Source organism: Hakea prostrata, chromosome 8 (genome assembly GCF_041222555.1).
Source record: "Hakea prostrata isolate BN-2017 chromosome 8, UWA_Hpros_2, whole genome shotgun sequence".
Classification (NCBI taxonomy): domain Eukaryota; kingdom Viridiplantae; phylum Streptophyta; class Magnoliopsida; order Proteales; family Proteaceae; genus Hakea; species Hakea prostrata.
In genome coordinates this window covers 1,443,649-1,457,847 of record NC_142607.1, presented here as the reverse complement: position 1 = coordinate 1,457,847, position 14,199 = coordinate 1,443,649, and the positions used below count along the sequence as shown (strand labels likewise).

General features: G+C 37.3%; 1 protein-coding gene across 2 annotated transcripts in view; it reads left to right on the top strand.

Annotated features, from left to right (window-relative positions):
- Positions 1-5,546: 5,546 nt before the first annotated feature.
- The window catches only part of LOC149006168 (ARM repeat superfamily protein), a 138,625-nt gene continuing 129,972 nt past the window's right edge, over positions 5,547-14,199 (top strand). For both annotated transcript variants that reach the window (XM_089165476.1, XM_089165477.1), the window contains exon 1: positions 5,547-5,937. In XM_089165476.1, coding sequence (XP_089021602.1) covers positions 5,728-5,937 — 210 coding nt within the window. In that variant the 5' untranslated portion in view covers positions 5,547-5,727. The remainder of the gene's footprint in view (positions 5,938-14,199) is intronic.

The following is a 14,199-nucleotide window of genomic DNA, read 5'->3' as shown; positions in this document are numbered from 1 at the left end:
CGAAAGTGCTCGATTTAGCACTAGATTCGACAGATGTATGCACAACGGCCGCGCGAATCTTTCTACGGAGTCGGAAAACCATTCCTCTCAACCTAGGCTCTCCAATTTAATGTTTAAATATAATTACAACTAAAAAACACCATGGAATTGGGCAAAAACTAGGTGAGTTTGAACTTACCTTTATACGCAATCAAGCCTCCAAGTCGAGATTTGACACCGTTGATTTGCTCTAACCTCTTCTTCCTCTCTTCTCTCTCCTCTTCGATGAGTTCTCTCTTAAAAAAAAAAAAACCAACTTCGTTGTGAGTGAGTTTGGAGAGTTGAAAGGCAATTGAAGAGGTAAAATGACCATTTTGCCCTTTTATGGGTAGGGATAGGTCAAATGGATAGGTCGACCACCCTACCCAACTGGCCCTGAATCTCCCTCATGCGAAGGCCAATCGTGACGGACTTCGAAGAGAAAGTACTTTACACAATTGTCTATTTTTGATATACTTTACTTGAGATTTAAAGTATTCTTGCATAGTTTTTTGGGCAAGCCAAAAGCTCACTTTAATGCCTTTAGGAATAGTTTTCTCTCTCCTGATGAAGTCCATCTAGGTGTTTGGATCTCAATCATCCTAGTCCAAATTTGACCTCTTCTTGAACTTCGAGCATGCGGACCTAAAACACCGGATTATTAGATTAGAATCTTAAGAGATCTCACAAAGGAGTTATGTTCATATAAGAATACCAAGATTGTGTGAACAATGTTTTTCCATTAACAAAAATTCCAAGATTGACCCAGCTAGAAAATTCCATATATCTACCACGTTTTTTTTCCATGATTCTCTACATCTTCACCATTTCATGTAAAGTTGATATTCAGTGCCACTAGGATTTTGGTCTGCCTCCATTTCAACACCTTGGCACTGTCTAGTATCATCCTTTTGATCCAGTCCTTCATTGCCCAAAATGATAGTTCGCCCAAGCAAGCCATATTTCGGAAGACTATTTAACTTATATAACTTGGATATTGTCTCTACAAAATGTATGTCTTAGTTGTTATTTGATATTTGCTTCACTTTTTTTTGGGCTGGTTAGGAGAGGTACAACACATGATAATAGAATATTATGGGAAGTTATCTGCACTCTTCATATGAACTTATGACATCCACCTCCAAGTTACATTTTATATCTTTTATGATGTAGTTATTAAGATTTTTTTTTTTTAAAATATGATTTATTGATATTTTATTAATTGATTTTATTGTAAGAAAATACTATCTAATTGATTATAGATATACAAACGCCCCTGGTTATATGATTCATTTGAATAATGTACGGTATCATCAACAAGATTTTAGGCGGCGTCAACCTCGAATACAAGACCAGCTATTTAATTTGACACATCTTTCATTGAGAACTGCAGTGATGAAGCCACATAGGGCCAGGGGGCATCCCCCGATATTTAAGATAAAGAGTACGAGTATAGATGTCATGCTACATCATTAGCCTACGGCTACCATTAAATTCATACTTTTAAGGAACAAAAAGTTAAATATTAATTACAAAACAACTCACTATCCATCAAAATCTTCCATATTTATTCTCTCATTAATCTCATTTTTTATTCTCTTTTTTCCTCACACCTCTCACATAATGGCTTAGGGTTTGTTTGGTTATATGAGTCTGGAGATTTCAAATCTATGGAGTTATAATTCATAAAATTAATTGTTTGGTTAACCGAATATGCGGAATGAAATATGTGGATTCATCTGTGATTTTTGTGAATATTCAAATGTTTAGCATTTTTATAGTATGGATTAAATCTTTGGATTTCACCCCATATCCATAAATCTACAAATTTGGGTTTTTAGTGTAAAAAGATGAATCTCTAGATTTCATAAATCTATAAATTTTCACAACCAAACAAGTATAAATCTCACATTCATAAATTTAAAGATTTGAAATATTTGAATTATTGTAACCAAACAGGCCCTTAGGTAGTTAATGAAAATTGGAAAAGTTAGCACACCTTAGAGATTTCCTAAATCATATCTACAAGTGTAGTTTTTCACTTTATTTTGCTTTTTATTTTATTTTTTTAAAATTTGTTATCACACAAATTTTCCAGTATTCTTTTAAAAAAACCATGAACGCTTGATTGTTGTTTTCTTATTTTAATTATTGAACTAATTATTTTTTATAACATTATATTTAAGTAATAGATATTCTCTCCCTCGCTCTCTCTCCCTATATATATATTATATCTTCTTTTTTTTTCCGTTATTCTTTTTAGAAATTAACGACCTAATTGAATTTTTTAATATTTAATAATTAATTGAGTTGGATTTTTTTTTGGTAAATATCATTTACCTCCCCTCTGTTAACTTTCTCGGTTAAATTTAACTTTTACCATTAAATATTTTTATAAAACCCTAAACTACCCTTGGCTTAAAATAATTTTTATTTAAAACCTTAAATTACTGTAATCACCCTAATAATAATATATATATTTCATTTTTTTTAATTATCAAACAATTAAAAAACCCCAAAATAGTAGACGTGTTTAATTTTATCAGCATATCCTTTTTTTTTCTTTTCTTAATTGCATTTTTTATTTTTTATTTTACTTAATAGTAGTACGTGTTATTTTAATTGTTTGATTAAAAAAATTTTAAAAATGGGTATGTTGGGCTTTTAATAATTAAAGATAAATTAGATTTTAACTATGGTTTTTGGTTTTTAATAATTATTTTAATTGAGGGTAATTTATTAGTTTAACTCTTAGGTGATTACGGTAATTTAGGGTTTAAAATAAAAATATTTGTAGTCAAGGGTAATTTAGGGTTTTAGAAAAATATTTAACGGTAAAAGTTAAATTTAACCGATAAATTTAACAGAGGGGAGGTGTTTGATATATTTGCTAGGTAAGAGGGGAGGTAAATGATATTTATCCTTATTTTTTCTAGCATTGTATATCTGTATAGTTATATTTAACTAATTACTAAAGTAATTGTTCTATTAATAATTAAAAAAATTTTTTTTTGAAGTAATTGAATACAAATATAATAAAATAATATAATGATGGGTCCCACATGGGTCCACACAATATGGGCGGTGGCTTAATACTCGTCAACGAGGAGGTGATCCGAATTTATTATTGGCCCCCCCCCCCCCCCCCCCCCAATGTTCAATTTTGGCTTCGCCCTTAGAGAACCATAATAGAGATGTAATTTAGGGTGTTAAATAAACGCTATCCTATTTTAAAGACACTGCACTATTCAGATTGATTTTTTGAGAAAGTTGAGAAGGGGGAGCTTGATGATGAATTTGAAAGCAATGATAGTGATAATGAATCAATGACAAGGTCTTGGACATCGTCACTGTGGTAGGCTGCACAGAACAATTACAATGATAAGCATATCGGAGGAAAACTGCAAAACAAATCACCTAAGCTAATTAAGATAGATGATGAACATTTATACACTTATTTTTAATACAAGTGTTTTGTGTAGTTTAATTTTAGTAACCATTGCATTGAAGTTATAGTGAGTATGATTATTTGTTTGCAATACTCATAGTTATAGAAAGCTGTTTATCTAATATTTTGTTTGATGCATTTTTTTTATAATTAAATAATTGTTAATATTTTGATTAATATGATTTTTTTTATTAATTTTCATCATCATTTTCTAGCAAATTTTTATTTTGACATACCAAACTTATTTTTTGTTTTATAACTTATTATCAACAAAAGTCACCAAATCATTTTTCATTATTGACCAATAATGAATTATTGTACTAATTTATTTTAAATATGCATTTTAGATAATGAGAATTGATACAAAAAAGAGCCCCAATGGTTTATGGAAGACTATTATGAATTAACCTACACTTGGAAGTTTAAAAACCTATGATTTTTATTTATTTTTAACAAGTGGATATCAGTTGTCGTGACTATGGGGCCTTTGAGGATGGGAGGGGAGGGGGAGAGATGTGGAGGGAATTGAGGATCTAACCACAGACCTCCTAGTAATTCAATCCTCTAACAAGAGGCTGCCTCCCAATGTGCTAAAAGCGCACCCATGGGGGGTAGGGCGCTTATCTCTCTTTCTCTAGTAGGTTTTGCACCTCAATAAAACTCAGGCTCATAAATGCATACTTTTATGATTTGAAAATATCTCTGCAAAGAACGTAAATTTGTTGGTACTTTTCTTGCGTAGAAAAAAAAAGAAGGGAAAGTAAGTTACGTAACCCCCTTTATACCCTTAGAATTTATTCGGTTACATTTACACCCTATATGTTTTAGATTTCATATCAACCTACTGGTAGAACAATGTGATTAAGTGATGATTCAACGTGTACTTTATTTCCAATAAATTCCCATATTGCTCTCTTATTATCAAAATTGTTTTGATAATGAAGAGAAAAAAGGTGAAGAATAACAATACAACAATAATAATAAAAATAAGCGGGCTGATTGGGTGAAGAGCAACAATGACTAATTTTAGAGTGTTTTACTTTCAAATTGTACAAGTCCCCTGAGAATCAACTGAGACCATTTACCGACACGACACCTCTTTAATGGGTCTTTTGACTGAGAATAGTGCCAACTAGACGGATTTAATTGTCTACTCTATAGTTCAACTTGAACAAATGGAAATGTGATTGATGGTGAAGATGTTTATTTGGACAATAGCTATGGCATTTGCTTAGGGCCTGTTTGGTTACGTGAATCCAGAGATTTGAAATCTTTGGATTCACAAATGGGAGATTTTTACCTGTTTGGTTGTGTGAATCTCTAGATTTCAACTCTAGATTCATGAAATCTAGAGATTCACATTTTTACACTAAAAACGTGAATCTGTAGATTTATGGGTATGAGGTGAAATCCAGAGATTTCACCCATACTATCAAAGCTTTAAAAATTTGAACCATAATTCAATAAATATTTTTTTAAGATAAATCTAGAAATTTCATTCCAAAAATTCAAACTAACCAAACAGTTAATTTTACGAACCATGACTCTAGAGATTTGAAGTCTGTAGATTTGAAATCTCTAAAATTTTGAAATCTACAGACTCAAGTAACCAAACAGGCCCTTAGGGATTGCCGAAGTTTGTGACTACACTACAAGCAGGAAATTATGTGTTTGTCTTAGGTCTTTGAAAAATAAAATTGGTTGAGGGCTATTAGAAGATAATGGATAATTTATCGAGTTGTGAAAAGAGGAACATTCAATAATATTTCGAGATAATTAAGAATTTTAGCCCATCTAAAGGGGAGCCTGCTAAAATCTTTATTACCTTTCCCACAATGACTTCAAAGCTCCATACTGCTGCTACCAATAAATCTACCCAAAAAAAAAAAAAAAAAACTGCTACCAATAAAAGGACTTAGGTCACATTCTCACAGGTGACTGAAACGAGTAAGGCCAAATTGCATATCTTGTAATTAAAAAAAGATGCGAAATATATATATATATATATATAAAATAATATATATATATATATATATATATATATATATATATATTTTAATTTGTTGGGTAGAAAGGCGCTTTTGAGAGTCGAAATATTTTTTCATTGTCCGTCGGAGTATGAAGTTCAGAGCCGTCTGATCTGCGGAACAACAGCTAATTAGATGAATTCCATGCGTCGTTCGCTCATCATTCGCTTTTTATGATTGTCTCTTTTGCTCGCGAGAGGGAGATAGAGAGAGAGAGGTGGCTGGGAGGGAGTGATGGAGCTGCAAATCAAAGTCGCAGAGGCGGTTCGCGTACTGAACCACGATTCGCAGTCTTGCAACCGGGTCGCCGCGAATCAATGGCTCGTCCAGTTCCAGCAGACTGACGCCGCCTGGGACGTTGCCACGTCCATCCTTACATCCGATCGATCATTCTTCGTTGATTTCGAAGTCGAGTTCTTTGCCGCTCAAATTCTCAAAAGAAAGGTGCGCAGATTTATTATTCGACCACCACTTCGTTTATGCTTTTCTTGCCAGCAAAATATCATCTCAACCATCAGCCCCCGCCTTCTCTGTATGCAATTTTACTGGCGTTTTCACGTGTTTTCGTTTTATTCCGGCTATCCATTCGCATGAGCTATTAAAAGTTTTCGTTTCTTTCATTTCTTTGTGTGTTTACATTTCCGGGCGGATGCTTCCCTGTTTACTTCTCCGACTAATATATTAAGTGGTAAACGATAAGAGGATGAAGGTAGGGATGTGGTGGACTTAAAATATATTGGGATGTTTGTTTGTGCCTATGAAAATTGTCCGGGTGCAAGTGCCTTGTGTACATTTTGAGTTGCATGTCTTGTTGTTTGTATGCTGAATGAAAAACAATATGCACAATGACATGAAAATATGCAGATGCCAGAGGTTGAAAAACCAGTTATTGACTCAAAAGGATCATATTAGATGTCATAATCTTCTTTTCATGCCAAAGTCCCAGCCTCACGAACACATTAGCGTAATGATTGAGCGAGTATCCAATGTCCACGTGTATCAGACACCCATGGTCGGCCAGCTACATGCTTTAGTTGATTGTCTTGTAAAAGTTAGTCAGATGTCTACACTGTCACTCCCTCCATCGTACTCAACTGAACACACGTCAATATTTTGTAGCGGTACTTTTCTAAAATTTGTGCATCTTTGGGCTCTTCTTATCGCAGATCATCACGTACCTAAGATGTAAATTGTAATATTTTTCTACCCACTCAAAAGAGGGGGAAAAAAAGAAAAAGAATGATACTGTATTAAATAATTCTGCAAACTTACTTAGATGTGTTTGACCAGTGCCTCCAGACAGACAAACAAGTTTGCTTTTTTTTTTTGGGGGGGGGGGGGGTTTCTGACTTGTGAGTTCTAATTTTTCTATATTTCGTCAGGTGTTAACCTGAATGCGAAATACAAATGTTTCTAATTGATGTCAGCAGTAGTTGTGTCATTAAGTCAAGACCTCACTAAATAAGTAATACAGTACTAAATATTGCTAAGAAAATGATGACGTAGCCCAATTCTAGGGTTAAGATTTTTGTGGTTGTTTTTCTAGGAAATTTAGGTTTAGCCCATCGATCCTCTTGAGAACCAGCAAAGTAATGGTCGTGGGAAGGATAATATTAGGGTTTGGGATCAATATGGGTCTACCTTAAGATACGATAGCTAGAGGTGGGCAAATTTGTTTAGGGACAGGTTTTGAGATGTCTAAGGTTTGAACAAATCCTATGGGATGGGTTTTGGATGGTTTAGGGTTTTACAATTTAATACAGGAAGGTCTTAGGGGGAATTTAGGTAAGTTTTGATAAAACTAAATAGATGGGGCTTTGAGATACCTAGACTTACCCTAGTATGATTAGGAAAGCCTGCAGTTAGGTATGGGAGGGTTTAGGGATGATGAAAAAGGGATGGAAAAAGAGATGGGAAGGTTTCTTGGATTCTTGAAGAATTCTTGGCAGTCTTTCTTGGTTATTTTCTTTCTTTTTCTTTTCTTTTCTGTCTTCTCTCGTTTCTTTCTTTTCTTTTCTTTTTCTGTTTTCTGTTTTCGGATCTGTTGTAAGAAAGAAGGGGGAAAGGGGAGGAGCCTTGCTGGACTGTTGAATTGATGCTGAGAATCCCCCTTACAACTAATTAATTAACAACCACACAATCAAAGAATCTAACTTGTATAAAAAGACCTAATTATCCACTAGGAATCTTAATTTAATATAGATTCATATTGGCACTCCAACTCCAACTAGACTTCACTTAACTTACTCAAACAAATAATTAAAAACAACTTTGGGTTCACAAAATTTGAACATTCTGTAATAAAAATAATTAACCAAATAGGAGGTGAAATAACCAAATTGCTCCTAAGGGGTTTCAGCCAGCTCCTGGTTGCGCCACTCGGGGCCCAAATTAGGGTTTCCACTTGGGGAGAATTTCGTGCTTACATCAGGACAGCTTCATATTCAACTAATATCTAAATCTTACTATTTCTGTTATGCTGTTGGTCTTTTTCTTTTTAAAATATAGTTTATGCCACTTTTATATCATTAACATTAATAGATTTTAGTTGGATGATATTGGAGTATAAAAATGGCTTAACAGAATGTAACAGAATTGATGCCTTCAAGAGTTTGTAAATACGAAGTTCGAATAACTAAGCGTCATTGCTAGGAGAAAAAATTGGAGGGGTGGGGGGTGGGTGGTGAGGGGACCCATTAATTTCTCTTGTATTTTCAGAAAGAGATTGATTCTAACTCTAGAAAACCTATGACAGAGAGTCAGAGAGAGGCTTCGTGTAACCATATAGATGTAATTATAGACATGTATGTGGGTCTAGTGATCAGTGTGAGATCTACAGGGGCCGAGGGAAGGGATTCTTATTTATGTTTGGGTTGGATCAAGGTTTGGCCCTAAGACTCTATTTTTTACATTGTTGTGAACCCGATCTGGGGTTTGAATGTGGTAATGCCCTAGATCCAAGCTCACTCCAGGATCCTCTTCCCTGAGAATTGGCAGTCTTCAAATTTGGTGGAGGTGCGTTGGGTAACTTTAGGGTTTACGAGTGTTAGGCTAGGGTTAGAGTAGTTTCGGCCAGGCATAGGGGATTAGAGCTTTAGGTTTAAGTGAATGAAACCATGCTGTAATTGTAATTTCAGAACTGAACTTTATGGTTTAGGGTTTTGAATTCTAGGTTTTGTTAGGAACTAGGGATCCTAGGGTTTGGTTCAAGCTAGGGTTGAGGTCGAGTGTCATTTAGGTGTTAGGGAAGCGAAACCTAAAAGGGTTCTAGGTTTAGATGAAGGATGAGAGAGATATGAGGTTTTGAAAATTCTAGGGTTAGGGTTTCTAGTGAAGAAGATGAAAGTTGGCAGAATCTAGGGTTTTAGTTGTGGGAGGGGGCTGGGTTTAGAGCTTAATTCTAAAATGGGATGGGTTTAGAGTCTTTAGATCTAGGGGATAGGGTTCGAATTGTATTAGAAAGCTGCTGCAATTAGGCTTTTTTAATTCTGAAATTTCCAGGAGCTGCAGCAGGTTTGTAAGAGGGGAAGGAGGAAGAAAACTTATAGGTGAAGGGCTGGAATGGTAGATCAGGGTTAGCAGTAGGGGAACAGGTATTAAGGAAGGGGGAGGTTCCTAGGCTGCTGTAGTGGTTGAGAATGGGCTGGATGTAACCACGATGGATGGGGAGGGGCTGGGATTCCGGAACTAAGGTTAGAGGGGGAGTGAAAGGCTGTGGGAGAGAGGGGAGAGCAAGAAATGGGGCTGGGGTTGGGGAAGGGGCTGGTGCTTAATTGGGATCAATTTAGTACTGTTCCTAGGCTGCTGTAGTGGTTGAGAAGGGGCTGGATGTAACCATGATGGATGGGGAGGGGCTGGGATTCCAGAAACTAAGGTTAGAGGGGGAAGGGAAGGCTGTGGGAGAAAGGGGAGAGCAAGAAATGGGGTTGCGTTTGGGGAAGGGGGCTGGTGCTTAGTTGGGATCAATTTAGGACTGCTGAACCTTGAAGTATTCTGCTGGAATTAATGAACAACTGCAGAAAACCTTCACTTGAAGTTGCCGCAGGCCCCCTGTAGGGAACCATGGTTTCTCTTTCTTGCCTCCAAACTCGACCATAATTTTATTCATCAAATCAATCTGCTGTTTACAAAGTTTCAGGGATTATTTATAGCATATTGAAAGAAATTAAACTAGGACTCAACTTTAGAAAAGAAATCAAACTTGGTCTGTACTTGCAATCCAAATGAAACTGAAACTCCTAATACTACAGTTATCACAAGGAACCTTTATAACTTACTTCTAGAGGAATCCGATTTGAATTCTAAGAGTAGATGTAGATTCCTTTCTAAGAGTAAGAAATTTCCAGAGGACTCGTTCACAATTTAGGAATCCTACCCTACCAAGGACTCTTTAATAACTTAACAAATAATGACTCAAAATCAAAAGCAGAAGTAGATGCAAGGTCACACAAAGATACTTGACCTAATGGGACCTTAAGTTGGCTTAATTGAAAAATTGCAAAATTACCAAAACACCCTTGTTGTTGGCCAAAATTTTGGGTTGCTGGTGGGGCCGTAGGACAACTAGTAAGGCCTTTGGGCTCTAATTAGATTGTCATAAATTTGGTTTACGTCATAAACTTATCATGGATGAGTTAACCAATGAGATCCATGATGAGGCACCTTGGTGTATAGTCTTCATTGATGATATTGTTTTGGTGGGTAAGACAAAAGTAGGATTAATGCAAAGTTTCAGGTCTGGAGATTAACCATGGAAACAAGAACTGTTAAGATTAGTAGATCAAAGGCGAAGTCTATGTGGGTTGACTTAGTCATACTTGACGGATGATGACATGGCGAAAATTGAGGGGAGAGAGATATAGCCAAGTAACCGTTATAGATAGCTGGGTTCTAACATACACAAAGATGGAGATATAGATGATGATGTTTCATAAAGAATTAAAGTGAGATGGATGAAGTGGAAGGTATGACCAACGAAAAAAATTCGGGGGAAACTCATGTTTCGACTAGGTAAAAATGGGAAGCTAGGTGGAAACCTGGGCAATTTCGTGGAAACTTGGGACTTTTCCTTGAAGTTTCAACATCAAGTTTTGACAGGTTTTACAGAGTATTTTGGGTTGAGTCTTTGCATTTAAGCTAATTAGAGCATAAAGAACACATTGACACATGCATTTTGCTAAAAAAAATTAATGTAGGTGTCTTTCAAAGTTCATAATATCAATATAGAGTTGTCCCAGAAGTACACTATAAACTTAACTACTGAAGTACATGACATTCAATATATAACTTCTAAGTTCAATTCAAAACATCAAATACAGTGTAACTAATAATAAAAATAAAAATAAAAATAAAAGGGAAGTACAACTCACTAACTTAGTGCCAAGAGGAGTGCCTCGGTGGATCCATCTCGTGACTTGAGTAGTGCTATGCCTATGATGTCCTCTCCTCTGACCAACGGACATAGACATCCATTACATGTGATGCCTATGGTTGTTGAGGTAATCGATAACTGCAGCTCTATAGTTCTGGCCATCAACATGTATATGATATCCAATTTGAGGGAATACACAATACGGATAGGGAAGTCTTGATTCAGCCTCAGGGGGTAGTGGTTGTTGTTCCACGCCGAAGATCTGCTTTACAAATGTTTGTGCCCCCAAGTTAGCATCCACATAAGTTGCACCCATGTGCACATATATACCGTCCTCTTGTCATAATACATCCTAGTCTGTTCCACCAGTGTATGTCCCCTATAATCTTGAGGAAATCCATGACCATAAGGTGTATGAGCCCCAGAAGAAGATGCAACACTCTCCATACCACTCTTGTACAAGTGGGGGTTCGCTGCTGTTGGTTTCCAGTATTCAGCTGTGGACCCCCTCGACTCATCTAGACTCATAGATCCAATGGAGCGTACCAAGCTACCCACATCTATGTGATGGTAAGACCCGTACGATGAGGTGTTATCCTCATACCCATGTCTATGTTGCTTCCTCTTCCCCTTCCAGCTGTAGGTGGAAGTACGACCTCGAGATGCTAGTCCACTTTGATCGGCATCCTGGGTAGCGTGGCTGAACTGATTATCTTCCGTAAACCTCAATGGGCCTTCCTGTCCCTGACTCTCAACTCAGTCACTTGCTGGTTCTAGTGGTGGTCTGTCCCTAGGATCAGCCGAATCCTGATCACTAGGGCCATCATCATCATCATTGCCACTCCCACTGTCATCCCACTACTAGGTCTAACATCATCATCATCATTATGTTTTCATCACTCTCACTGTCATCCCCAATACTAGGTCAAACATCATCATCATCATCATCGTCATCATCCTGTGCTTGAGTAGCCGGTGTCTGAGTAATATCACCATCATCATTTGACCACATAATATTATCCTCACTGACACTGGATGCATCGGGGTGTGCTACAAAAGGATGGCTAGACTAGGTGTGCACTCTCCCATCTGTCGCCAAGAACTTGTCCACGTTAGCTCCCATTTCTCGTGCAATATAACTGTTGGGTCAACTGCCAACCTCATCCCATAGTGGCTCTTTGTCATGACTCGAATAGGGGGTTCTCCTCCTCCTCATCATTTGTGGCAAAGATCTTAGCCAACTCAATTACCTCCATCCTGACCTTGCTGAATGTGCTCCTCTCTCGACCTCATATTATAGTGCACCTATGCATGATCTTCTAGCCGCTTCACCTTCAATCGGTTCCGCTTCTTATAATGTATCAAATTGAATGTGCTCCAATTACGGTCGCAGTTGGTGGCAGAAGATGTTTGGGAGAGCACTTTAACCACAATATGATTCAAGTACTCCGAGTCTAACCCGTATTGCAGCCACCACTCAGCAGCAAGAAACTTACCCAACGCAATTATTAAGGCTAAAATTAATTGTATAAAAAACTAAAATTGATTACTAAGTGACTAACTAGGAGTGGACTAAGTGATTAATTAGGATTGGTGGTTTGCTGTGCCTGAATAGCCCTTGAGCGATCGAAGCTACCAACAACTAAGTGACTAACTAGGAGTAGTCTGCCGAGCCTGAATAGCCATTGAGCGACCGAAGCTACCAACGACATCTCTAAAAGCCTTCAACTACATTAAATAATTACAATGTTACTATAAAAAATAAGTAATTATCTTAAGTACTAGTCATCTCACAAGTCATGATCTTACATCATTATTAATTAATGCTTGTTTTGCTGGATTTGGTTCCAACCTTCCACTACTTGATGGACTTCCAGGATCAAGTCTGTCCTCATCCCAAGTTCTTTATTGTAGTGGTACATGGAATTCAAATAATAGGCTATCAAACAAACCAACAAATGAGATGGTAAGAAACTACACAACAACATAATAAGTATTAACTATTAAGTTGGAAAATTTAATGACTTTCAACTCACCAGCCAAATGCAGTGGATGTTGTAATTGCCTCCCCCACCTCTCCTGGATGATATTAAGGAATTTCTGGTTGCCCTTAGAACATACCTTCCCTACCATCTCCTTCATCATCTCCACTGCAGCCCATATGTGTGGTAAAGTTGGTTTCCTTTATTGATCTTCCAACTTCAAGACCGTCACCACAAGGTCTAGAAGCTTCACAACAACTTTAGATTTGCCCATAAGCTATCACTAGATATAGTGGCTTGTGCTACTCTCCTTGCCAGTGAATTTGACTGGGGCCAATGAAACCATTGTTACGATGCATATATCGCATGTAATTGGTATTGCTTCTTCTCAAAACTTTTGAAGGCAATTCAATTTGTAGCAAATCTTGTGACCCCAGGCCTCACCAAGCCACGACCTCATATCCTCCTTAACATATCCAATGCATATCCATGGTTATATAGGAAAGTGGTCACATGTTGATCCCGCTGAACAACCTTCTTTGCAAATTTGATTTGCCCCATGTCCTTCAGCATCAAATCAATACAATGTGCCACACAAGGAGTCTAGATGAACTTATACCTGGGATTCTCCATCGACTTCTTCCCAACCATTATCAGTCACATCTGCACCATGTGCTCGACTCTAACCTCTTTCACTACACTCTTCAGCAACCCATATATGTAATTCGCTTCTTCGCGTAATTGGATACATCAACAGACTTGAGGAACGCCGTCCTCTTATCACAATTTATTATAAAATTGATGATATACTGTTTAGTGGGACCAATCCAACCATCACACATCACCGTCACCATAGTGCCTCTACATCGGCTTAAGACCAGCAATGTAGGTCTTCAAGTCTTCCTTTTTCCATGGGAGATATACATTATATATCTCATATGCGGTTGGCCCAACCACTCCATGTCCAACACCATTGATCTCATCCACCATTGCCTTATAATAAGGCCCCGTGCAATGTTTGCAGGGAACACTGTGATACAATGCCCAATTAGAAAAGGCCTTCCCCACCTTCTCCTTCACATTACCCTACATATGCTTTAATTTCTTTTGTTTTGTTTGTGGCCTCCTAACAAGTTAGGATTAGTGCGCAGTATTTGCACATCGAGATTTGTAGCACTGGGGTCCAGTGCAGCAAATGTAGCACTAGGTCGGGGCTATAGGGCCTGTGGCAAGGGAGCTGACTCTTTGACACTCTACCTCCTCCTCATACTGGAGCTGCCTCCCCCTCCCCTCTCAAAATTTGGATCTCTAAATGCCCTTGCACCTATAGCCTTATGTGTCCTCCTGATCTCA